General features: G+C 37.1%; 1 protein-coding gene and 1 non-coding gene across 4 annotated transcripts; both read right to left on the reverse strand.

Moving 5' to 3' along the window:
• Positions 1 to 503: 503 nt before the first annotated feature.
• Positions 504 to 23,327, reverse strand: LOC109031733 (uncharacterized). Of its 3 annotated transcripts, none has more exons than XM_019043439.2 (10): positions 23,156 to 23,327; positions 21,630 to 22,254; positions 19,681 to 20,085; positions 18,254 to 18,499; positions 17,382 to 17,584; positions 16,553 to 16,606; positions 14,305 to 14,418; positions 12,284 to 12,425; positions 11,145 to 11,421; positions 504 to 5,835 (listed from the first exon to the last, which is right to left on the reverse strand). In XM_019043439.2, the coding sequence occupies exons 2-10, from the start codon at positions 22,227 to 22,229 to the stop codon at positions 5,300 to 5,302; spliced, it is 2,577 nt and encodes an 858-aa protein (XP_018898984.1). In that variant the 5' UTR covers positions 22,230 to 22,254; positions 23,156 to 23,327; the 3' UTR covers positions 504 to 5,299. The 3 variants fall into 3 exon arrangements, with proteins under 3 accessions (XP_018898984.1, XP_018898986.1, XP_018898987.1); XM_019043441.2 differs by lacking the exon at positions 23,156 to 23,327 and adding an exon at positions 22,750 to 22,870; XM_019043442.2 differs by lacking the exon at positions 14,305 to 14,418.
• LOC140225555 (small nucleolar RNA U6-53/MBII-28) lies at positions 11,709 to 11,787 on the reverse strand. The gene has a single exon (XR_011900601.1). It is a non-coding gene; the product is annotated as a small nucleolar RNA U6-53/MBII-28 (small nucleolar RNA).
• Positions 23,328 to 27,268: the final 3,941 nt, after the last annotated feature.

Consider the following 27,268-nt stretch of genomic DNA (forward strand, 5'->3'; position numbering starts at 1 on the left):
AAGTGTTTTTCTTTGTCATTTGGCTTAATTTTACAAATAAACCAAACCCACACTCAGAAATTTTCTTACTGAAAACTTTTTTAGAGCATGATTTAAAATAAAAAAAAAAAAAGGAAACTAATGTATTTTTTTTCAAAATTGTAAACGATGGCCAAAGTGCAAAACCATGTATCATTGCGGTGTTTTAAAACTTTTTCCCTTATTTTATTCTCTCGTAGAGAAACAAAACAACATTTTGGCTTGAAATTTGAACTGAATATTGAAAGAGAAGAAAAATGAAGGAGGATTCCGAGAAATTATGTTAATTAGCTTTCCAAAGAAAAAATAATAAGTATGACAGGAAAAGTGCAATATAGTGAATGGATAGACAGTTTTAAACTTTGGTAATCAAAATGAGAGATTGTAATCAAATCCTTCAGCTATCAGAGGAGTTCCATTTAGATCTCTTTTCTGTTAATTTCCTGGAGATATAGTGTTGTGATGACTTTAATAGATACATTGAGTGATTAGAAGACAAATTGTTTTATTAAAATACATTTCAAATAATTACATTTTTTACAACCAGTTCAGTTATATGATACAGTTAATCAAAGTAAATCATACGAATCATGGAAAATTAAATTAAAATAAAAAATTGTAGAAATTATAGAGGGCATACTTAGTAACCATAATAATAATCATAAGTTTAAGATTACATGTCTAGAAGTCAATACATGATAAGAGTAATTACGTTACTAATTTAAGAGTTATATTAAGGGCATATATAGCAAGCACATGTAGCGATAGCAGGGGATAACATTGATGCTTCATAATCTTTCAAAATTAGCCAGCTAACCAAACTTAAACAACGAAATTTCAAATGTACATGGGAATTCGCTGTTCCCTCAGAGTGCTTTCTTAAAAAAGTTTTGCTAGACAACACAAACAAAAAATTTTAACGACGAACTGGATGATCGAATAAATTAAAGGGAGAAAACTTATTGCCACATGGTCCTTCTAAGGGAGAATTATACTACAAACAGGTCTGAATCACGCAAAACATTTAGAATACTTGAGGGAAAAAATGAAGTGACTTCCATAGAGACAGCAGTAAACCTCAAAAATAACTTGTAAAAATTGGGGAACGTCAATGATAAAACAACCATTTTAGTTTCTCAGAGCAACGGAACTTAACAAGATGTGCTGTATGAGCTAATTCTCTATTTCTTTTTTTTGCTTTAACCATTTTACATGAAGCAATTAGCGATGGGAGCTCTTGTCCACAGAATCATTACAAATCAGGATTGAAAAGCAATCAAATGAGACCTAAGCAATACACAAAAAAACTGTCCACAGCTAAACCATCAAGATGTGCCGATGAATAAATCGGTTACCGATTTTTACAATACCTGCTAGAATTTCGTATGCAAAAAATTGCATTTTGAGGTAGGTGGAGTCAGTTGGCTGAGCAAGTATTCACCACTCCCATATCATTAGGGCCTTTGTTAGAGAATCAAAATAATTAGGTTGAATTACACACAAATTATCATTAAAACGGAGCATTTGCTGACAAACAGTCACTAATTACCATCGTATTGAGGTTATCAGCCATCACACTTTATCACTCGGGACATTCCTGTCCGATTTCTGTCTTACTGAAATAACTGTTTGATGGTTGATAAGCTTCTAGACGCCTCCATTTACTTTGATGAGAATTTGCTTGTACTTTGATGGTCTAACAAGGGCCAAGGCAGGGAAAAATTGCGAATTTCAATTCTTTTGGTGTGCTGCTAAGGTCTACTCTCAAAAGAACAGAGAGAAATGAGCTTGAAAAATTCATGCATCATTTCACTGGATCACTACTGAGTGTGTACCTCTTCGACGATATACTTTCAATGAACTTATTATGGACTCAGAGCAACTCTTGGTTTTGCTTCAATAAACTAAAGCTCTTTGGAAGTGTGAGAGATTTTTGTAACAACTCCAACAGGACATAAACAAGTTAAGGCAAAATTCAAACAATATTGAGATAAAGTCTAAAACGAAGATTTCACTGCTTCTTTTGGCTTTTTAAGTTTGCAGTAAATTTCGCCAGTGGCGGATAAAACCGCGTATCTGGACACCACTAAGCAAATGAATCAACGATCATTGGTCTTTCTGAAACATCCTAACTGCTCAAAGGTTTTCTGTGGCAGACATGTGATTTTTCAAAACTGCACAAAAATGTAAATCCTGTATGCTCAAAGACACCTATTTGACAAGCTTGGATGAAGTGGAGATCTGAGTCTCAGCACCATAGAATTTAGAAGGCAAGATTGAGAAGAAGGATGCTTGCGGACATTCTGCTCACCTAAATTGGTGAGAGTCAAAGCGAAGAAACCTCCGATACAGTTGAAAGGTTTTGGTAGAAAACAAATTATTATACATGGTGATAGATGAATGCAGAAAATGCGTATCTCAATTGCAACTTAAGAAATCTCCAATAATGTTTAATTTTCTTTCAGGAAAACTGATTAAAATGGATCGCTGCAATTTTAAGTGATCTATTTAGAGCGAGTAAAGAAAATTTCAATAGAAACTGTTGATATGTTTTCCTTTAAAAAATATAAAACAAGAAATAAGACTCACTACACCCCAATCTGAGATGCGCATTTTTCGACTAAAGCCATCGAACCGTAATTTTTATGGGGTCATTTAAAGCTTCACTTTCATCTTTCATCAATTGAAGTGTCTGCTAAGAACACAAACTATTTTTCCTTTTCTTCTCTCACCTCCTATTAATTTTGATTACAAATACTCGAGCAAGAGCTGTTAAAATTGCCAGGGAAAAAATACGGGTGGGTATAAAATCAAAACAAAACTAAAAAAATAGGATACAAATAATTTTGGGTGTATTCAACGTCAAATCTGAGAATCAGATGTTTCAGACATTTTAAGGAGGAAAAAATAGAAAAAATTAAAATTAAATAATACCTCATGGTCGACTGCCTACTAACTGCATTTAATGATTCAAAGTGTACAATAAGTTGTTACTACTAGTAAAGGCTTCAAAACAATACCAGGGATGTTTGTTCATTTAACCTGGCCAAAAAACAGAATTTGAATAAATCCATTCGATGGCATTCTATATTAGCGGTTCTCAACCAGTCGTCCGCAGGCTGATGAGTAGTCGTCCGTGAGGGCTTGCTACAATTTAAGATTCAATGTGAAACTTAGAGGTAACCTCCCGTTTAGTAAAACAAAAATTAAAAGTTAACTAAAAAAAAATAAAATGAAACAAAAAAATGTCGTTTTTGGTGGTCCGAGGCCTCTTCTCTGGCTATGAAGTGGTCTGCAGCCAAAAACTGTTGAGAACCGCTGTCCTACATAAAAGAACTGAACCAATCTAAGGTAGAAAATATTCAAGTATATAAGTCTCAATAATCTCAGATAAATAAACTGCTGGAAAAACTGTACAAGCGGATAGATGAAATTGGAGAAAATAAAATTAGGAGTTATTTCTTACAGGGGAAAATTAGGAATTCAGAGTAGCTTTGAGCTTAAAATAAAAGAGTAAATAGATAAAGCATAATTTTGGCATGGTCTAAGAAATACGAAAGAAATAGAACTGATAAAAAAATACAACTAAGAGTAAAATAAAATAGATACACGATTTATACCTCCACAACTCACCTAACACAATAACATTATAATTGAGTGCTACATTAGATACAATAGAATGTTTAAAAATTATTTTTGCATGTGAGATAAAGATCAGATATCTATATTTAACTGAAATGACATGAAAACTATTCCATTTCTCCAAAATCATACATCATTCATTTTCCTCTTAACACGAATTGCACCAATTCTTTCAGATAAATTTGTTTTTGAAAACAAAGAGCTAACTAAGAGATATTTACAAGAATAATATACCTATGCAATGATTGCATTTTAGGATAATCTAAATACAGGAATACTTTAGAGAGAAAACTGTCTGCGCTACAGCCAGGCGAACAAAACAGGAAAATTCTTGATATGGATTCAACGCTAACCCAGCTTGTTTCAAAAATATCCAGTCATTGATGTTTAAAAACTGAGAAAGATTTAAATAATAGATCCTTGCTCGATAAGGGTAAATAAGTCTTCTACTTCACCGCAAGGACACTACATCTTTCAGCAATGATAATAGGCTGCGCAAGACTTCCTGCATTCTTATAATTAGAGTAATGACTTAAAAACTAAACAAATTGAAAAGAATAAAATAAAATGAATAGAAATAAAAAGAAGTAATCATCGAATAAAATATATAAAAAGTGTTAAACAAGCAAAATACATATTTTGAAGTTGCAGAACAGAGTATCTATAGAAAAATGACCTGATTAAGTCAGTTATAGGTGTCCTGGAGACGTTTTTTGATAGAAAATACTTACAGCCGACTGAATGAAACATAATGATACTGGTCCAGAAATTTGGTATTCCGCAAACGTCAATATTTTTCACTCAGCCATTAATATGGACCATCTCACTATGGTTTATAGTGAGCCCATTAGATTGGTCTGCCAGACTAAATGTTGGATGTTTATCTAACAAAGGTAAATTGAAATCCTTCCTGTTTGCTCAACAACAAAACTAACTAGTGGCTACAATCTACTGTGATTAAATTTATGTCCTACAGCATGATTGAAGAAAACATCAAAATTATAATACACATGATAAAGTCAATAATAGTCAAAAGTCATTTCATTTCTTACAGTCCATGAATTACCTACTGTAGGTGCAAGATCAGAGTATAAAGGTCTGCTTAAATATAACATACTTAATTCACTATAATTTGTTTATAAAAAAAGGACATTTCATGCAAATTACACATAGAAAAAAAGCATATAACAGGTCAGAGTCCATCGGGATTCGATTTAAAGACCGCGAGCAGCATGAAATTGACAGGAAGTAAAGCTATCAATTTCATGTAAGGTCATAAACTAAATTTAAAGATTTTCAAACCGCTATCAGTATGCTTGCGAACCACCAAGCTTAAATTTAAGGTCCAAGTCCATTTTTTAGGAACTGAGATTCTTCAGGCGTCAGGGTTGAGATACGTTAACTAGTAACATAGTCAACACTCTTCTTGCCTTGACAGGAAGAGACGAAAGTTTTCATTGATCAAAAAAAAAAAAGGAATCTTCTTTGTTTCAAGACATCTCAAAACACTGCATAAAAGGAAGATCTTCCAGGAATTTCGAGCGGTGAAAATTCAACGACGCGGATCTTGATACGTCATGTTTGAAGGCACCTTGCCATAAAGAGACCCACGTGCACTAGGGACGTGGGACTGTGATTGCTACTCGTCCGGTAACAAATGATCCGCTCCAGCTGGAATCCATACGTAGAGTGTGCTGGATTCTCTTTCGAGAGATTCTCTAGAGTACGCGAGCCCGTCATCAGAGTCATTGTGTGGACGAATGTTCAAGTTGAGAGGAGCGGAGCAACTTGAACCGTCCGGTAAGGCAGAGTCTTGATCTTCTCCAAATCGCACGAGGAGTTGAGGATTTTTCATGTGTTTATAATGATCATGAGCAGCGTTTGCCGCATGAGCATGAGCATGTGCGTGGGCATGAGCATGCGCGTGAGCATGCGGATGTGCATGCTCGTTCGCTTTGGCCAAACCGATCGTTCCATCAGGGGCACGGACCACAGCCGAGTGCGCAGCGTGATGGTCGTTAACCGTCGGCATTAGGCCGAGCCTCTGACTAACATCGTTACTTTGCAAGTGTGACGATGTCACCATTGCTTTGTTGTGAGTTGCGACGTGTCTTTTCATATCTGAGCGTACTCGGAAGGGTTTTCCACAAATTTGGCACTGATGTGGTTTCTCACCTGAAAGTAAACATTATTCAGATTAACGACGTTATTCATATTCAAATTGACGGGTACGGGTATATTATTTTGCGGTTGTGAGTGAGACGCGGTGACCGTAACTTTGTTGTGAGTCGCCACGTGTCTTTTCATATCTGAACGTGCTCTGAAGGGCTTTCCACATACTTGGCACTGATATGGTTTCTCACCTGAAAGGTACAATTTCATTCACTCAATTATATGATGCCGATCAAAAGTTCACAAAAGCACAGAAAAAATTGTAAGGTTAATCAGAGGCGTATCTATATTGCTCACTCAATGACCTAGAAAACTCATATCGAAAACAATCAAATGCACCAAAAAACACTTTCAAAAGCAAAAAAGCTCACAACCAATTTGATACAGCTGGAAATACTAAACTTTTGTTCAACTCAATCATCCATTACAATCGATTCTAGAAATAACTGATGGATAAAAGATAAAATGGGGAAAAATTTGCTCTAAATGGAAAGTTTTGATGACGACAGATTGATACCAATATCCTTGCAAAAATAGGAAGTATAACTGGCAGTTCCAAGCTAAAAGAAGCTTATTTACGTGATTACACCAGCTCTCAAACACAGTACGAAAATAACAACTTGAAAAAGTTTTTGTTTAAGTCTAGGATTAACTAACTTTTTGATCCCAGAAAAAACTGGATGTGGTTGGGATTGTAAAACCATTTTACCTGAGAATATTCTTACTTTTAGTCTAGTAAATATCACTGATACATCTGATATATGGAAATTTGGATACAGTGGAACATATTGAGCGCAGTATGCGTTTTGGTGATATCATTAATCCTAGCAGCTGCCAAAGTACTGCGTGTCCGAATTTCCCGACTTTTTCTGACTTTCTCTGACGATTCCCTGACCTTGGAACCAAATTTCCACTGAGGCTCCTTCTCTTTGAATTATGCTGATTTTCACTAAACTTAGGACGCAATTTCCAATCCTTGAGATTCAAATCAAGGAAAAAGGCACGTGGTTGTTGTTTGCACTCTTTCAAAATTCCCTGACTTTTCAAGTTTTTCAGATCACCAGAAACCCTGAGAGAGAACTAAGATTGATAGATGTCAAACTGTCAAAACTTCCAGGGCGAACAAGAATAATAACTCAGAATTTCCAGCCTGTAGCAAATCGGATTAATTTAAATGGTGCTGTAAATATTTATTTGTTTCGAAAGTTTTCTGAGGTCTTGAGTAAACCTTAAGAAACGGCTCTGTTTCAATCTGACTTAGCACGCTGGGAGTGTAGTAGCACTGCAAATGATGGCCGAATTAGCCCACTTTGCATTGCTACCTGAGAAACCAGTGATTTCAGAAGCTTTCTTAGACATTCTTTTTCTGCACTCCCACAACAAAGGTCAGATGAAATTTTAACCAACAGTTTTTTCAGTGAGGCACCAGTCTGCATTTCTGATCCCAGCTTATAAGGGTCCCAGCAAAAGATTACACCTTCCCCGATTGAGCACGTGTTCAGTGGCGATGGAAGTTACAGTCGCCCCATTTTCTTTCATTTTAAAGAGCGTATTTTTGGACCTGCATCTGCAATTTGCCGAGTTTCAGGGTAGGAAAACGCAGGATTCTTGCTGATAGAGTAACCCTTCGAGGCCGATCTCCATTCACTTTTAAGATTAATCAATGATTATGAAAATTTGAATCGAGCAGATAATGTAAACGTGCATGACAGAACAAATAATCACAGTTGGGAAGACGCTGGAACTTTGGCGAGATAAGACTTATTAAATGAAACATCGTAACCATGCGATATTTGATAAGAGAATGAAGATTCTAGCAATTATCGCTTACGCTTTGAACATAGAGCTAAATAACTGTCCCGAGATGGAGAGAAACTGACTCAAGTTGGAAATCAGTTTTGGAGACTCGGTTGGAAACCCAATAATAGGGAACATGAAAGTCATGCAGGCTGGTGAATAAATTAGGAGGATGGTATTGAAAATCAATTCAAATCCCTTCCAAAATTAAATGAGCATGCATGAACATTAGGCAACTTTTATTTACAGATCCAGTACCAACTTTTGACCCGACCTCCTTAAGTTACCTACTTGCATTGCATGCAGATAAATTTATTCTTTTTCGTATTAACAATTCAAAGAGGCACTTAGAATTTTAGGTAAAATCTGTCCTCCTGTTGGAAATCAAAGACAGGTTCATTCAGTCTGCAATGACCGACAAAAAGATCAATAATGTTCATCGGCTAGTGGTCCTGTGTTTAGCTACCTTGAATTCTTTCTAACTTGAGACGAAATGAAATTCTCTACCACAATGGACCACTACACAAGGTACGAATTTAAGCATTCTGATACATGTTTCTTAACCAGAATTTCACGAAAAACACGATTCGTGCAACGAAAACTAATGAAACAAACTCCAAACGAAGATATTGACGTTTTTATTTCACATTGGTTGCGAGGAATTTGAACTGCCCGCTCACAAGAAACTCAAAGCTCTATTGTGAGTCAAATCGTGCACTACAACGGTTTCAACAAGCTTCTCAATGGAGTAATGTTCATTTCCCACCATGCGTTGTTCAGACTATGAGCAATTTGCTACAGCTGAGCCAAAGCGTCAAGATTAAGGTTGCCAGATTTTTATATCGCAGAGACTGTCATGATAACGTTTAGTGCACGATGTGAATCACGCAGAGCTTGAGTTTTCATGAGCGGGTGGTTTGAATTTACACAGCAAGAATCATTAGATATCTTTGGAAGGAGTTGATTTTGGCAATTTCTGTTGTGAACATAGTATTCTACATGAAATTTTAGTTAAGAAACATGTATCAGAATGCTAAAATTCGTGCCTTGTCCAGTGGTTCATTAACAGGAGTAGTACATGATCAGTTCAACCCTGCCCTCTACATTTACGTCAAAAATAAAAGTTTCAAGCTTCAAATAAGTTTTTGCACCTCTGGATTGAGTCATAATTAGTTCTTGGGTGTTTCGTGGGTTAAGTTATTCACAGATCAAGAGGAAAAACTATAATTTAAAGTAAACACGAATTTCCAAGTCTATGAATTTTCTTCTGAGTAGAAGTCAAGACATTTAAAGCAAATTTCTATATGAATTTGTTAGAAAAAAAAAGGGGGGGGGAGGGAATAGGTGGAAATTCCGGTAGCCCTTGTCCGGATTAGAGGCCCTGATTAGGACTTCTGGTAGAGTTTAAGGATGAAGTATAACTTGGACGCATTGGTTCAATATTCAACGAAATGTCCAGTCACAAATGTCGCACTTCAAAATCGAAGTAAATTCTACATGATAGAAGGGTGTTAATTCCAGCAAGATTCGACCCACTAAACTTCATTGATCATAAAACGATTTCAAGAAAGAAAATGATGTTTTCTACTCCAATATTGAACAGATGGTTCTGCCTGACTTCCAAATTGTAAGCAAAATCCCAGCACATTCTTTTTCGAACACATTAAAAGAAGGGAATCAGCTTGGTTCTGGTATTATCAAATTCATGCAATTTCTTCTTGGCTTCAGTTAAATACGAAATACACAGGGTGATCCAAAAGTTCCGCACAACCTCTGTAGCCCATAAGGTTCTTGCCATTTTCAGGGTTATCTCATTAAAATGTTGAAGGCGTCCCGGAGGTCTTCTCTTTGACTTAGGAACACTCACAAAATTTCAAGACTCTTTCTCAATTTGCTCAAAGGATATTGCGGTGATCACCCTGTGAGTGCAGTAATTAAATTGACTCCATCGTTTTACTTTAAAAATTAGATTTTTATTTCATTATTTTTTTTCTTCATTTTTTTTAAAAGAAAAACAATAACTACCTAATTGCTATTCTAGGCCTTTTTTAAAGATGAAAATGTAGATACACAATTTTTACAACACTGTAATCGAGCTGATTCCCTCCTTATAAGTCAGTCTATTTAATCCCTGACAGGCACCACTGAGTTAAAATTTAACCACTTTGTGATGTGGTGGTGAACAAGCAGCTTCGTGAGATAATACAAACCAAGAATAAAATCACGACATTTCTCCAATCAGGAAGGATAGCAAATGCTTCTGCTAGTTTTTAACATTACTAATTTTTAGCGAACAAATTGTGATTTTAAGAGTGCATTCTTTTTGGTGTTTTAAATTAGGGTAGGTATTTTAGTTTTGAAAAATGCTGCTTCTAAAAGCATTATTTTTCAGTATTTACTGTATGAAAATTCTGCCAAAAAAGAGTGCATTCTGCTACCGATGAATCATTCAGTTCAACTATTTATCGATACTAATCATCGACTAAGCTCCTACAAGACTAGCATGAAACTGCTGAAGAAGGGTGTCAAGATAGAAGAATTCCATGCGGCACATAGAAACTAGGCCTGGATCTTGCAAATAAATGTGGGCCAGGTTGATAAATGAGGAAAGACAGAGTTAGAAGGATATCATTAACCCAGCACCTTAACAAGCATTTAAAATCTCAAATCGCAACCTTAGATAATATAAAACATGATTTAACCACAAAATTAAGTTAACTCTCAAGCTGATCTCTATCTTTCTTCCCATTGATTTGGTGGTTTGAGGACAATATTCCAGGGAACTATTTATTATTGCAAAGAATTATTTGTCTTCAGAGGAACCTCAAAATCTAAACGATGTACTTCTTAAATTTTATGATGGACTCATTTCATTTTGGTCTCAAGAATCAACTTAATATTATCTATCAAGAATGCTGATAATGTAGGAGGATGCCTGCAAACATCACCGATGATGAAAAATGCATCATCAAAGCCTCAAATGGAGAGAAAATCGATGGCCACAGAGCAAAACTATTTGCGTCGTTGATGACTTCCTGTCATACTTCTTTTATTCGATGGAAGATTGGTTTGCGTAATTTCTTGAAAACTGCCTTGCTTCTCCACAAGAAAATAAAACAGGAACGGAAATAGAGATACGCAGTCTTGCACTTTAACCAGCAAAATAAAAAAATTTGTAACCAAAAATTCAATAGGTTTAAGAGCATTTTCAGACTGTAATTTCAACGGTAGTGCTAGAGCTGAAATTACAAAAACATATGATCCAGAATTAATTTTTTCCCTCTCTCTCTTTTTCATGCCTATTCGTGGTTCTGTTACAGAGACAATAGTGATCATTTTTAGAAGGTTTTGTACCTTCCTTGTAAAAAAAGACTCAAGAAAAGCACAGTGCGACAGGAGAAGAAAATTTTCAACTGATCTAGAGATGCCTTCATCGTCATCGGAGAAAATGCAGTCACCCTCATCGAAAACCCATAACCTTCCGAACCTGAATAAACAAGAGACTGACAACTCACCAGTATGAATTCTGCGATGGTTTTGAAGATAAGATGAGGCGCGGAATGATTTGTGGCAAAATTCGCAAATGTAATTCTTCTCTCCAGTGTGAATTCGGCGGTGGACGATGAGCGAGTATTTTCGTGCAAAATCCTTGCCACAGTACTCGCACTGGAACTGCTTCTGGTCAGTATGGATAGATGTGATGTGGTACTTCAGATCTCCCCATTGTCGGAAGTGTCTTTCACAGAATTCGCACTTGTATGGCTTGGCACCAGAGTGCAATCTCAAATGCACCTGGTAAAGTTAAAAAAAGAAAAATAGGGTTTAAAGACAAGTTAAATAACATCACTGATCAGACAAAACCCTAGAATCAAGAGTGAAAACTGCTAATTTAATAGAATTCAATTAGAGCAATGATAAGAAAATTTGTTTATTTCTCATGATTCCAACCAAGTATATATATGTATATTACTAAGGAGAAAATTATCCTAATATATAATAGTAGGAAATTCTTTCGAGATTGATCACTCCAAATTTCTCGCTCATCTTTACCAGCTTTCGCCAAAGCTGGCGATTAGGAAGTTCATCAGACTAAAACTTTTTATACTCAGCAAAAGCCTAAAGCTTTTTCAATATTAGCATGGCAAGTCATCATATGAACAGTCATGAAGTAAGTAGCAGCAGCAAGTAGTACAGCAGATTCATCATAAAAAGATTTCATCAGTTTAATAAAAGGCAGATCTGTTTTTGCTGGTTCTAAAATTTTCTACGATCTCACTGCTAGAATCGTAATGGAAATATATTGCTGATCTTGAGCCTATATTTTGACGATATATTTACGGCAAAGATTGTAAATTATTTCGTAGTTTTTGTACAAAGCTTCACAGATGGTCCATGTGATTAAAAAGTAAAAATGTACACACGGAGCGGTGTTCCACCTTCGTCGGGCGTCATGATTTTTTCAAACTTGCAATGGCAAAGCAGCGGTGGCCCTCTCAACGCACCGTTCAAGACGCGGCTCAAATTTCATGCGCCATGATGCAAATGCAAAGGGTCAATTAGGCTCCTAAAAATTGGGTTATCAGGCCAGGGTGGCTCCTAAAATTTTAAGGGGAAAGGCAGAACACTGACAATGAGTGAAAAAAGGCAAACTTACTTTTAATGCGCTTGTAGCGAAGAAACGTTTACCGCAGACTTCACACTGATGCGGTCTCAGACCGGAATGTGAACGAACATGGTACATGAGAGAGTTTCGATGTGTGAATACTCGAGGGCAAAGGGTGCAAGCCAAAACTTTGCTGTTGAGCAGAACAAAAGATGGAGCGACTTAATGAAGAGAAAATTATTTCGAGGCGATCAAAAATAGAATCTGCCTTTGAAGGAAGTACTTCATCAAATTGTCTTACAATGTATCATTCAATCATTGATAATTTTCAAACAAGAAAGCAACACTCATAACTGAGCGCAACTTCTACCTATGATAGGAAAAAAGATAGTTTCCGGAAGATGAGATTTTCTGGGAGAGATGAACTTCATTCGAGCACGAAACTTTTGGCCTCAACTCACTAAAATAATAGGAGCGCCAAATTCTATTGTCCCAGAGCAGGCAAGATGATATTTTCTATCAATTTTCTAAGTGTAATTGGCAGGTGTGAAAATGCATAAAGATCAATTGTTTACAGAAGCTTTGGACTTAATGACATTTGGATGGGAATAATTGAACTTAATTTTAATTATCACTGGGAAATACTTAACAGACTATGTGAGGAGACCTATCAATATAAAAATATTCAAAATGTTTTGAGGTATCTTTGGGAGGAGTTCAGGGGTATCAGAGATTTCTTTCTTTCTTCTTTTCATAAATTTGCAGTGGAAGGATATTGATCGAATGAAATTAATCTTTTAGGTTGCTTTGCAATCAAACTGACTCTTGAACTGCAAAAGGAAATGAAACATTTAACATGGCTTTCAGAGGGGCATTTTGACTAAAAAGCCAGCAACAACAACTATGATACTGCTCATTTTAGGTTGATTCTAAGGGACATGTCACTTATCTTTCAGAAATAGAGTAAAACCGAAGCAATGCGTTGTTGAAGCCACTTCAGCTCAGAGATTGCTTTTTTGTATAGATGAGAAAAGAGTATTTTTGAAATCAGCTTCTTATATAAACCTGAGGCAGAGCTATCAAAATGCTACTTGTTTTTGACAGATTCCATGAATGAATTACTTTTCAAGTCTGGTGTATTTAGGATAACATGAACTCGTTTTGTGGGTGAAGTAGTTTTAAGCTAAGTGCAAATCCCTTTGAAACATGGTGCCTAGAATTCTGCCGTGCTAAGGAAGAAAGTTGTATGAACATTCGAGAGTTGCAAAAATTTCCTTCGATAAAATGTTTATTTTTGAGGAAGGTTATGAATATTTTTCCTTGAAATTTTCAGGAACTTCAGGTAAAATTGCGAAAGAAATCATCTGAAAAATTGGAAGGAAAATATTCATAAGTTTACCAGGAAATTAGTGTTTTATCAAAAGAAATTTAGCAACGCCTGAAGGTTCATACAGCGTTTTTCCTTAACACAGCAGAATTCTTGATCATGCTCATTCCCTGATAAGAGACCAAAGTATTCTCCCATTTCTCCAGAATTTCCTAAGAAACACTATCGGATTACTTCCATCTTGCATCCGATTTTTTGGCACACATTCAAATTTTTAATTTCAAAAGCGTTCCTGATGTTTGTTTATATTATATGGTCAAAGGAAGCTTCTTTTTTATTATGATGATCATTTGAAGATTCAAATACGTCATTAAAGAGGTCAATAATGGGGGCTTAGTAATAAAAACCTTAATAACAATGGATACTTAAAATTTCTGCTAAATATAAAAACGAAATAGCTCAAAGCGGTAGAGGAAAAGATTCCCGGCTTCTGGAGCAGGTTCCCTACTTTTCTCTGAAATTTTTTATTTCTTGATGAATCCCAGTTTTTCCTTGTTATTTTCAGTCTTGGACACCATGACTTAGGAAAACATGAAATCGTTTTGTGGTTGAGGTCGTTTGAAGTTGGGGGCAAATCCCTTGTAAAAAAAATGAATGAATAGATCCATGAGATTAAAGGTTCAGGGGGAAAAAAAACGAAAGCACAAGAAAGATAGACAGGGACGGATTAGGATAGTATCCCTACCTAGCTAAATCCGCTTCTTTCCATGTTTTCTTCGGTCTTCCCCTCTTCCTGGTACCGGGTTCTGGCGGGGGTTGCCAAGTGCCGTCTGCTATGGCTCTAGCTTTAGCAGCCTCCCTGCAAACCAAAAATGACCAGACGTTGACGCAAAGACCAAGGTAGTGCTTATATCAGGTTCAAAACACTTTCGAAGTGAGGAATATACACAATCAAGCTTTTGCTTCTCACACCTTTACTCTTTCTCGCTCTGTTTACTCGATGCCAATTATCACGTCATCCTGCTTTTGCTCGGCAATAGATATCAGAGTTCGACAAATATGTGCTTACGAAACCGAAAGTAACGAAAGAGGAAACGAAACAAACTGGAAACCAAGGTAAGGAACTGTGAGCTAATGAATGAGCTAAAGAAAATCGCAAAATTAAAAAACTCAAACTCACAAAATTAAATTAACGTAAATGCCGACGCTTTTCAAGACTCCCCAGTCCCTCTTTCAAGGCTGAATTCCGACTCAGTTGCAGCTGGAATTCAGCCTCATAGAAGGGACTGGGAGTCCCGAAAAATGGTGGGGTTTATGTTACTTTAATTTTGTGAATTTGAGTTTTTTAATTTTCTGATTTTCCTTCTTTCAAATGTGAGCCTGTATCTTTAAATCTGGTTTTGAGCAATTTTCATCTGTCTGTGACACTTCGTCACTTAATTATTGCTAACAATTTTCTATGCCAACCAAAAATGTGACTATCTGTAGGGAAGGGACGTTAGTTCCTGGATGAAAATTTTCAGGAGAGATTCTTGTCAGATCAAGCTCAGAAATCGGTGTTGGAGTTTTGGTAGGAGAATTCTTTTCAGTATCGGAAAAAATAAGTTGTCAGAAGTTCAGTTGATTTTGGTCTCCATAGAGTTCTACTTTAAAAGAGACAAGGCATATCAAAACTTTGAAGACATTTAATTCCCAACTTTTCCTTTCGAGCTGAAGACTATTAATTACCAGACTTTTGATTAGGTTTGGCAGGATAGGGTGAAAATGTTCCATGAGTCTTCTGTTATGCCACCTTAAAAACTGCCAAATTTTGAGTCCCTTGCCCTTCAGCGAAAAAAAATAAAAATGAAGCAGGAGGATAACCCATTCAATTGTATTTAGGGGCATGTCACCCAGAGCGCGAGACAGGAGTATTTTGACGAGTACACTAGCTTTGAGACTTAGGATTGATGTATCTGCTGATGCCATCATTTTCCAACATTAGGAGTTACTTGTCAACTCTCATGCGAGAAGCGCTACCAACCCAACACTGTTTTATACTGTAATTCTTCCCCCTAGAACGAGAATTTTTTTAGTGTGTACCCAAAAACTTCACAAAACTTCATTTCAATTGATTTCAGTTGATGACACAACTGAAGAGCCACTTTATCGATTGACATTACAGGTTTGGCAGTCTTAACTGAGGAAAATGAATATTAAAAGGCTACGCTTTGGCGCCAACTAAAATTTTTTTTCATAGGTGTTAACTATTTCAATTTCGAGTATCAGCGGATGAGTTTTAAGACTATTTTGAAGTACCAAAAATAAAAGATTTTGACTAAGGAAATGGGTTACTAGCACCAAGCACTGCCGTCACCAACATTTTCACGGTGGATAATGTGTGTGCAACTAACTAAAAAATCACTTTTCAGAACCGATTTCCACAAAAGATTGACACATAGAAAGTTTGATTTCAGGAGCTCGTCTTGCTTGAGAGGTCTTGAGGAACATCCTAACAAAAAATCTTAATAAAACTTAGCCAGTGCCAACTTTCTTAGTATATCCTTTCTTGCATAGTCCTTTGTTGTGTCTTGATAAATATTAGTAACATTCTTTCGAGAGATGAAGAATTATAAGGAAATGAAATAATCTATAATGGGGGCTCTGAATGATCAGTTAGCAACTGCTCACAGTTGGCATTGGATTAATCATTTGTGACGTATGGCTCTCTGAAGCATAGCCAATGAAAATTGTTTTTAATTACTTCGAAATTTATGCTTTAATTTCAACGTTTAAAACTCTTTCGAACTTTTTCAAAGGTGAAAAATGCATTTGGACTACATTCCTCTTTCACTGGTTTCAGGGCCGTGCAAGGGACTTATAGTAGAGCTGGACACGACGTCCAAGAAATTTATCATAGAGAAATGGCTTGTCTTGAGAGCCACCAAAACAGAGATTAAGAGTAAGCAGTTGAGATTATTGATGTAGAAAAATGATGGTTTTAAAAGCCTTACCTGGCAGCAACTTCCGCTTTCCTTGGCCTTCCACGTTTCTTCTTCGGTTTCTCCCTGGAAATTTAGAATGCATTAGAATGGAAAAAGATATAAACTACATGATGAGATGCACCACTAATATTTGAGTGAACAAATCATGTGTTTTTTGTTTTGAAAAAGCAGCACCCAGATTATAGCAGACCTCATAGAGCTTGTGGTTAAAATTAAATTTCATGAGAGTATCTCTCTACAAGAGCATAAAGTTCTTGACTTTCCCATTTGGCGCATCTCTCTTTTTCCAAAATTTTCAAAGCTGCAACCTTTTGTCGACTTGAAACCACAAAATAGCTTGATTTTTCGAAAAACTAGCAAATTCCAAAGAAAACACAAATATTCTACAATGATTTTACCAAATAAATGCAATTATGACACTGTTGCTAATAGGCTTCTTCAATTTTGATACCATTCCTATTTTTCGCGCGAGCGACCGCCCTATCATTCAGGAGAAGTTTCTGCACTACTGTACCTTTCTTTCCCTTGGAATTACTGAAAGCTAATTTCATTTTCTTTGTGATTTCTTCTTTACAATTCAATGATGTACTGTGACACCCTCTTCATTACATTCAGATTTCTAAGAATTGAGATTAAACTTTCATAAAAATTTATCTCCAATCAAGGAAATTTCGTTTTCATGCTCTATCTTACTGAAAAAACAACACAGTTTGCTACCATTTTGGATACCGACAAAAACTTGAGAATTTCTAACAGAAGCAATGGATAAAAAAAATCATTCACATAGTAGTAATCAGATTTATTGATAACGGGTAATAAAAAGAATAAAAAAACCTACTTCTTCTTTCCTTCGCTAGTTCCAGATGCCATGCCAACAACATCTCTGATACCTTCCATCATGTCTTCAGGCTCACTGAAGTCATCCATGTCATTGTGTTTACCATGATTCATGGCAATGTGCGTCTCCAGCGCTTTCGGGCGGCGGAAAGTCTTACCGCAATGGTCACACGACAATGTGGGAGCATTGGATTCAGTTTTAACCTACGAAAAAAAATGAGGAAAATCAGCTAAGTTTACCTTGAATGTTTATTTCGTACGTTCATTTCAAGTTTTGGATGATAGTAAATTAATTAATCAGATTTCAATTCTTTAAAGTTTGAGAGAAAATAAGATGCTGCTGAGAAATCTTTATCTTTACCAAGAAAAATAATAAGGATAAAGTGGTAACAGCAGATGAATTCTCGGAGTTTTAAATTATATCGAGAGAGGACATAATTCATCTTTTCTTCTTGTCTATGGGTTATAAGTAATAAAGATTCAGAGATGGAATTGCAGATTCTTTTCCCGCAAGAGAGATTCTGAACTCATGATTCCAAGAGTCTTGACACATTGCATCCCTGATAGTGAAAATATTTCTGTCAAATGACTTTACAGGGTGAGGTTTTTAAAAAAATAATAAGGGATTCAAGTTTGATAGGGTAGTCATGATTTTTCTAATTGGACAGAGACTTGGACATTAGAAGGTATCCAAGATAACTTACAAGTCAGAACACCCTCTTATTTCACATTGATCTGTCTCCTTTTCTAATGAATTTTTCTGTCCACAAAAAAAAAGAAATAAGAAAAAGCAAATATCACTTTTTCCCTGCAGTCTTGAATGCCGTGCTGCTATGAATAAAAATTTTGAATAAAAATGAAAAAAATGATTACCTGGCTTTCAGATTCACTCGTGTTGCCAAGCTCCAAAGCAGATGTGAAATCAGTCTGGGTGATGTTGTTGGAATCGTCCAAAGAGGTAGAGGAAACAGCTTCAGACTTGCCACTGGTTCCAGGTGTACTGATTGTGATGAGGGGCTCGTAATGAGATTTCAAATGTTCAAAGAACTTCAGCTGATGGGTGAATGTTTTCGTACAGAGCTCGCATTTTAAGGACAAGCCTTGGTCTTTCTTTTTTGACTGCAAAGACAGGAGATAACAAATTAAATTATAAATTTATTGAGAAATCTTTGAGACGATGGAGGCGTGCTAAGAGCACATTTGACAGAATAAGAGCAGAGTTAACTCAAGATTGTTCGTGGATTTAACTAGGCATATTTTTAATGACTCTAAAAGACAGTAAGTAAATACTGCTCCTAGGAGCATATACTAGCTAATGAAGTTATACTAGCTAATGTTCATCAAAAAGAAAGAATTATGGTCAAAATTTAAAATGATTTCTCTTATTAAAATTAGAGTCCCTTTATACCCAGAGTTAAGACAACTCGATTATCAGCTGACTGGCAGCCGGCCTTGGCTGGCCATGGAGGCACAAACGAGTGCACCCAAACGAACGATATTGAGGGATAAGGATCAGGAATCCTGCGATGTCTGTCACACAAAAACAACAATATCAACAAATTGATCAATTAAAAAGAAAATGAGATTGGTTTGTGAATAATTTCTTAATCTATTTTCATTTTGGACCGATGGAAATGACAATTTACTCTTGATAAACCACAATTAGGTAATATTTTCATTATTCTTGTTCACATTCGAGGTACAGCCATCTTGGTGCACTCGTTTCGGCCTCCATGAGTGAGAACCAATCAGAATTGGATTTTTTTTTAGGCCACTTTCAGCCCAACCAGAGCCCAACCAAAAGTGAGTTGTCTTAACTCTGGGTATAAAGGGACTCTAATTAAAATATTTAAAAAAAGAGTACCTTATATTTTGGCACATAATTTTCTTTTGAATTTTTTTACTTGGCCCACTGAGAGTGAGTAATGCAGAAATTCAAAAATTAAAATCTATAATCCATTTTTAACGATAAAAGTGATGGTAGAGGCACAGCTTTGCTATTAGGGTTAAAGAATTTCTAATTAGGTGTGCCTCTGAAATTCTTGGAATCTAAAGCATGAAAAATTTCCACAAATGACATTACCTACAACAACCAATACTCGATGGCAAAACGAAACTAATCTATGATCTTTAACTTAAAAGAAAAAAAGGTTTGTAATCTGAAAGTGTGCTGATTGAGAAAACCTGATTATTTTCAAAGGCTTTTATGACACTTGTGTAGAAATATGTTTTTTTTTAAAAATCCACCCTGCCTGGAAATTCATGGAGCATGAAACACGAAGGAAACTATGAGGGCATACCTTGTCTTTTTTGCCTGACTTGTCTTTGCTGTTGGGGCTTTTAGGAGCAGTATTTCCTCTCTTCAGTTTTTTGGGGATTCGCTTTTTGTGCGGTAGGCTTTTCCGTGATTGCTTGGATTCACCATCGAAGTCCGAATCTTCCTCTTCTTCATCTTCATCCTCGTCTTCTTCCTCATTTCCGTCCCCGTCCTCATCTTCGTCCGATGTCTTTCCATCAATATCTCCATCTTCAGTCAGTCCAGTTGTGTTTGCGTCCGTGTCGTTATTGCTTGATGTGTTTGACTCGTTTGCATTGCTGTCGTTCCCCATATCGTCTCCCAAGTCATCTTTTCCATCATCATTCGATTTCTCGGCTTTCACTTGGGAGAAATATTCCTCTTTGACTTCAGCCTTAACTCCTTGCACCTGTTGCAGAAAATTAAGGGATTGTATGAAATATCGCTGCATGTGCCAAAAAGAGCCATTCTGATACACGTTTCATAACCAAAACTTCACGTAGAAAACGATACGCACAACGAAAATTACCAAAATCAACTCCTTACGAAGATATTTAATAATTTTTAATGCGTGAATTCAAACCATAGGGCTGTAGACTAATGACAATTGTAGAGAGAGTAGAGGGAAATTATAGTTGTCACCTTCATTCTAAGTATTTTCATTGTGTTTTTTTTTCTTTTTTTTTTTTTTTTTCATGAAAAAAAAGAATGTTTAAAGTACCTAGATACTAATTGAAAATAAATAAGATTTTAGGGATGCGGAAAGTTCTTCGCCTCCTCATGATTATGTAATATCCCTTTACATTTGAAGAGGCAGCCTTCACATTGCTGTCCACTCAAGACTGAGCACTTTATTATTTTTTTCGTATACTTAAAAGAGCGCATGACCAGGGTGTCTAGTTTTCTTCATTTGAGTTTTCCTGATTTTTGACTGCTAAATCCTGATTCCACAATTTTTCCGAATCCTGATTGTTTGCTGAGGAAAAATTAAAATTGCTGCATAAGCGTAGGCAAAAGCAGTCCGATCGGACGGCCGACTTTTCTCAAATCCTGATTTTACGACCGATTTTTCCTCAAATGCTGATAGAATTGAGAAGATTTGGAAAATCTTGATGCTAGACACCCTGATAACACAATTCTTTTTGCCAAAAATAAAGAGCTCTCATTATTTCCTCCTTAAATAGTAGCACAATCAATGGTTTCATTTTTATTTATTGTAGCATAAGTATTTACTATTCCTATCAGATCATGAGGAGAGTTGCATTTTATGTTCCAGAACTCTTGCGACAGCTCCTACATCTTAGGATTTAAAAAGCAACAATGTTGTCATTTTTCTATTGGCCCGATTACACATTCTTAGAAAGAAAACAAGAAGTGCTAGGTCAAAACAGCTGACAGCAGCAGAAATTCCCTTAATATAAAAAAAAAACAAATAAAAACACCATGCAACTTTGAAAAAGTGGTCGCTGAAAAAGAAGTTGTCTATACACATGAACTGACAGTAAGCATGCAACTATGGAGTAAAGTTAATTTGAAGTGATCCTTAGTTCATCAATTTTCTTCATGCGTAGAATTTGGAAGCTGGATAAGACAGACTTCAAAGCAAAAGAAGAGTACAGGACAGGACGAAAGAAGTAACGGCTTTTGATCACTGATAAATACAGGGTAGAACTGGGGAAAGAAAAGATAAGACAAATGTCACATCAACCTGGATGCATTAAACATTAGATGGCCTATTAGTTAGCATGTAAATTTCTGTTGAATGGTGCAATTTTTGGAAGTGACTTTTGTCTTTTCTTTCCTCTCCCCAGTTCTGATAGTAGGTAAAAGTAATAAATCATATAATAAGTTATTCGCACGGTTCAGACTCTCCCCTATTGTACACATTGCACAGGTATCGGATTCCCACTCTTTCACGCTCACTCATATCAGTAAAAGGCATTCAATACTTACATTAGATGCTGAAGTCTGAGGCGCTGTCTGAAGAGTTGTTGTGGTTTGCGGTGGGACTATGTTGTTCAACTGTTCTTGGAAAACTGCGTCATCTACACTTTGCATGTAATTAGGAACCATACTAGACATTGGCGGCTTGTCAATGGGAGCCATCGCTGTCAGCTGCTTAGAGTTGAGAAGATCATTGGACAACATTTGCTGTTGCTGCATCGATGATGCTTGTTGCTGTTGCGCTTGTTGATCGGCTTGAGAGGGATTTGCCTGGTTGTTAGTTTTGCTGAGTTGGACAGCAACCAGCGCTGCTGCCAGTCGACGGTCATCGTCTGTGAGTCCTTGCGAGAGAATGTCATCATCGTAATACTGCGAGCCTACCATGCTCTGCTGTGAGAATTCCGATGCGGCTTCCAGGTCAGATAACAGCCCTCCAGCCAAAGACTCTGATAGTCCTTTAGACATGGAGTCAGGGGCTTTCTGAACATTCATATACTGAGGATTCATTATGTGTGGGGGAATGGAACCGTGTAGTCCACCGTTGGAAGACGGGATCTTGAGGTGAGAGTCTACTCTGGGCCGTGACAGGTCAGAGCCATTATTCATCATCCGTGATGGTTAACACTGGTATGATCTGTTCAAAATGTTCAACAGACAACAAAGAGTAGATTAGAGGGGTGGGAGGCGGTATAAACAAAACAAAATCAGTAAAAAGCTTGGAATATGTCACAAGGTCAATAACCTTGGGGGCTGGTTTACATTTTCGAAATCAGCCTTTATTTGAGGAGAGGTGGGGTATTCAACTGCACCCCAGTCAATGGATGAAGTCGCGGATAGGAGTTCCCTTCGATAACGCCTAAAATCTTTGGAAATAACGCCGGATTGGGCAAATTAGTGTGCATATCGGGCTTCAAATTTCCCGGTGACAATTTCACGAAAATGCACACGAAACATGGAGGCCACTTTTACACAGAAGCAACACATTACAGCACAAGGTCAAAGATATAATTAGAACTGGGGAGATGAAAACGGAGAGAAATGATTATCTCCGACGGTATTGGGGGATTGAAACATCGAGCGTATTCATTGGAAAACTGATTTTCAATTAATATGATGTATTAAAACGCACAATCAAAGAAGATCACCAGACGCGAGAAAAAAAGTGACAACAGTGCCTATCTACCTCCAGACTCGACGAGCCACAACTATTTTTTAGGGGAACAGGGTTGCCCGAACCTCAGAGGTGAAATTACCATCTTCAATTAGGCTATTTCGGCAGGTTTTAAACGGATTTTAAGCGTTTCGAGGGCTCGGGACACGTTCAAAAGTTGAACGATAGAACTAAGTAGACTGAAATGAATTTTTAGTTACTATTCCAAAACTCCTTTCTAAATTTTGGGCGGAGTGCCGCGACACTTGACTCCATTCCATTCTGGCAACACCTTCACGGCGCCTTCGCCATCTTGTCTCTGCCCAAATCTCCTCAATTCTCAGAAAAATTAATTGAATGTTTTATCACAAAAAATTACCCTTACCATCAAACTAACTCGAAGAAATTGCACCAGATTTCACGGGAAATTGTTACGAATCGTTTCGGGAGCTTTTCGCGCGCGGAAACCACCGTAAAACCGATTTTAACGCGGAAATACCTGACACCGGCTTTGTTCAATCTGCAGCTAACGCACCGGCGCGGCGGCCCGAAGCAGCCAAGCTTCCATGTTGATTCTACGCCATTGAAAAAAACATCAATTTTACTCAAAAAATAATTGCTGAATTTCAAAGGACATCTGCCACTGCTGGTGTTTCGGGCAAATCTCCCGGCATAATTGATGCGGCAAGACGGCTCGGATAGACACCCCGTGCCGTTCTTTTCGATTTAAAATTCGAAGTTTCCCTTATTCCTCGTGAAATTCTGACGAGAATATTGATCTGGCTCGGGCGACGAGTGCCTTAGAGGGTACCTCGCGTCATTATCCAATGGAGATGGGTGTGGGTGCAATGCACGGGATTCTACGTTTAGATCTGTCTCCATGTTTGAAATAGAGGCGAGGAGACATAGGCGAAGGGACTGAATTCTCTTGCATTGCGTTAATTTCATGGCGCACCATCCTTTTTTATTCACTTGCCGAATCTGCGGTAATGAAAAATATTAGACGTATTTCTCAGGGAATAACGTAGTCATGATTTTTCTAGCTCCACATGTCCACGCATCGTGATCCCAGTGATGGGAAAAAAGGAGTATGATGGAAAATTGTTGGAGACGAACGGAAGGGTTGGGGGTAATTGCAGGGTTCGGAAAAATTGAAATTTTTAAATTTTGAAAAAAGGAATTTTTAAAGAAAGTTCGTTTGAAAATTCGTGGCAGTGTGACACACCTTCCTCTTTTATACAAGAGGGAGAACCATTATCAGGTATCGACCATTATGCCACAGGCCAATGAGCGAGACTTACAGCCACAAAATAACTGTGACTCACCTTTCCCTCCCCCCGTCACTCTTATATGTTTATTTTTTTAAAATTTTTATTTTATGCTAATTTTTTTTACTTAAGTATTTCTATTGGGAGAATTCCAGGAATTTTCCCTATCATCACATCACCCACCCATCGCTTGCTTCGTAAAGATTTTTTTGCAACGCCCTGAGGGGCTGAGTCCGCCTCACAAGGAAGGGAAGGCGAGGGAGGGGTTCGCGCATGCGTATCCTTCAAAGTAGACAATTTGAAAATATTTTATCCCATTTTGATTGGAAAAAATGATTCATGCTGATAAAAAAAAATCGAAGTTGCGCAGTTGCACCCGAGCATTTTTTGAAGTTTTGCGCAGTAAATTATCCAAAACTTTTTATCCCGAAAATTCATCATTTTTTTATCGTGATAGAAGTTAATTCAAGTTGCTCCTAATTTCTAGACTCCAAGAGCATGAACTTTGTGCGAAAGTTAAGTTTCGTAAACCTATTTCTGCGTGGACAAGGCCCTCCATTCATAAGAAATGAACGGAAAAATTATGAAAGAACAAACATAAATATGGATTAATGATTTCAACTTCCGCCGTCGCGCCGCGCTGACCGCACCGTGTTTGGCGCAATGCGTGAAGTATTCCGACAGTCTTGTAGGCGCTGCGAGTTTCACGCGGCGGCGATGAAACTCGCAGCGCCTACCACCGACCGCTGCTGAACGCACTGTGATCGACGCAATGACCGCACTCTGTTTGATGCAATGCGTGAAGTATTCGTGCAGTCTTGTAGGCGCTAATATGTGTTACATGCCGATCGCCGCGCCGAGGGCTTCTCCGTTTCATCTCAAGTCCTTTTCATCATTTCTCTCTAAGTCGCGCCGCTCCGGGTTCTGGACCAAATTGCGTGATTTAAATATTTGGTTACTCTCTTAACTTGATTAATTAAAGGTGCTGTCTCTTGTACTTATCTCTGAAAGACGACAAAATTAGAAATTATTATACTCTCAGGAAATGAGATATAATGTCGCCTGCTCTCGTTTGTAATTTTTTTCCTGAATACGATTTTTTTTATACCTACATTTAAAAAAATTACAAAATTTGCCGCCCCCTATAGTTTGCCGCCATGGCCCGCCCCCTTCATCCGGCCCTGTCCGTATGGAAACTTCTGTAACTTAAATGAAACCCCCATACTTAAATTGATACATTTGCTAAATTACGAAGAGAGAAGTGACTTTAAACTCGAATGCCAGATGACTTCTTTTTTCCTTATTATTAAGTCATGACGGTCATAACTTGAGAGTAGGTAGGTTTGACATATTTTCCCTCTAATTCTCATCAAGAGCGGAACCATAGGGTTGGCCACGGAGTCCTCCCTCCCCCCCCCCCCCGGTGTTTCACGCACAGGTCCATGTGCCCTCCAGTGGCGAGGCGTGAATTTCGATTTATCGATTGTTATGCCATTTAAACCTATGGTAAAGAATCGATTTTTAAAATGTTCGCTGCCAACACCCTGTTTATCGATCCTTTTTCACAAGTTTAAATGGCATAACAATCGATATATCGCAAAGCACGCCACACCACTGCCTCCCACAAGGAGTGGAAGTATCTCCTCTGTAGAAGGGAATATTGCTCCTTCTCAAAGAATCCCTGATTCCACCCTCGTGTCTAATTTTTTGTTTTTACTTTCACATTAAGCTCTGATGTCACATTTCAGCTTCTGAATCCGGAATAATTTTTTTAACATTTAAACTCACCAAATTTTGTTAAAAAAAATAAAATAAAAAATGTCTCGGTATTAGGATTGTTTCCTTCGTGTGCAGTCTCTCCTTGAAGATTTTCAGGACTTTAAATGAACGGAGTACTTTCATTTGATAAGGAAAAAAAGAGCCCCTTCAATTAGTGAATAGGCAACATACGTGACACTGATCCAATATTCAAATGGCAATAATTTGACAATAATGTAAGTGCTATTTAATCATGATAACTTAAACGTCAAGATTAAAATGCACTCTTTCAAGTTGCATGTTTTAGCGTGCAAGGTACTCATTCAAAACTGATGCTTCCTGATTGTTATCTATCTTCAGCATTGAGGAATAAAGTCCTAGAAAATTGACTTCTTGAAAAGTTTGAAGGCATATCATGATGAATGTATCATGTTCATTTTTTTAATATCATGAAAGTAAAAAAATTTCTTTATGGAAACAAGGCACAACAAACGAAAAATTGACATCTTTAAACATGTGTGCCATACTGTGCATTTGAATCCTCAGCGCCCTATGGTGTGCATTTTAATCTTAATTCTCATACATTTCAACACACAAAAAATGCCCTTGGAGAAAGTAGTATTATGAGATAAATATGTCACATTACAAATTAGCCAAAGATGCAGGGGCACTTTGTGATCATTACATCCATTGGTTTTCGGACCTACAATATCCATGCCAATAATTTTTTTTTTTTTTGCAGAAATGCCTCCACATATTTGTTGGGACACGTTCAAATTCAATCATACAATTGTCTGCCCATTTGCAGCTACAACATGGTTTCTAGAATTCTTGACCCTGCTCATCCTCGATTTTCAGGAGCTCCTTTCCTTACGGGCAACTGAAGTTTTCTCCCACTTCCCTGGGATTTTCTAGAAAAACTATGCCACTTTCCTGAATTCCAGATATGAATATCAAGCAATTTTTTCTTCTTCTTCTTTCATATTGAAGCCGATTCTTCAGCACATAATAAAATTTTTAACTCTAAAAGGGTTCCAGATGTTCATATTATCTAGTCAATGAAACCCTCCTTATTATTCTGATGGTATTCAAGCAGAGCAAGAGAGGATTCCCAGTTACTGGAACAGAGTCCCTAATTTTTCCAGAAATTGTTCATTTCCTGATGAATCCCTGTTTTTCCAGCTTTCTAGACACGATGAAGAAAAACAAATTCATCAAAGGAGAAGACATAGACTTGAAGGAATTTGACAAGACAGACATCTACTGAACTGTTCACTTACAAAAAGGCTTGTGATTCAAAAATGCTAAAGCCTGAAGTTTCTTCTTCCATTATAACTTTCAAAGCTAGATGGTTTATTGGAGTTAGGACCTATCTGAAGGTAACTTATTAGTGGTCAGAATAAAAATATTATGACAAATAACAATCAGAAAGTAGGGAAAATTGCTTGGGTTTAATACAATACAGGGGGTTG

The sequence above is a fragment of the Bemisia tabaci genome, chromosome 9 (genome assembly GCF_918797505.1).
Source record: "Bemisia tabaci chromosome 9, PGI_BMITA_v3".
NCBI lineage: Eukaryota > Metazoa > Arthropoda > Insecta > Hemiptera > Aleyrodidae > Bemisia > Bemisia tabaci.

Coding starts and splice junctions, on each gene's coding strand:
- LOC109031733 (XM_019043439.2), bottom strand. CDS start 22,229: ATGATGAATAATGGCTCTGACCTGTCACGGCCCAGAGTAGACTCTCAC. Junction 18,500..19,680: donor AGTCAGGCAAAAAAGACAAG/GTATGCCCTCAT, acceptor CTGTCTTTGCAG/TCAAAAAAGAAAGACCAAGG. Junction 11,422..12,283: donor TCGCTACAAGCGCATTAAAA/GTAAGTTTGCCT, acceptor TAACTTTACCAG/GTGCATTTGAGATTGCACTC.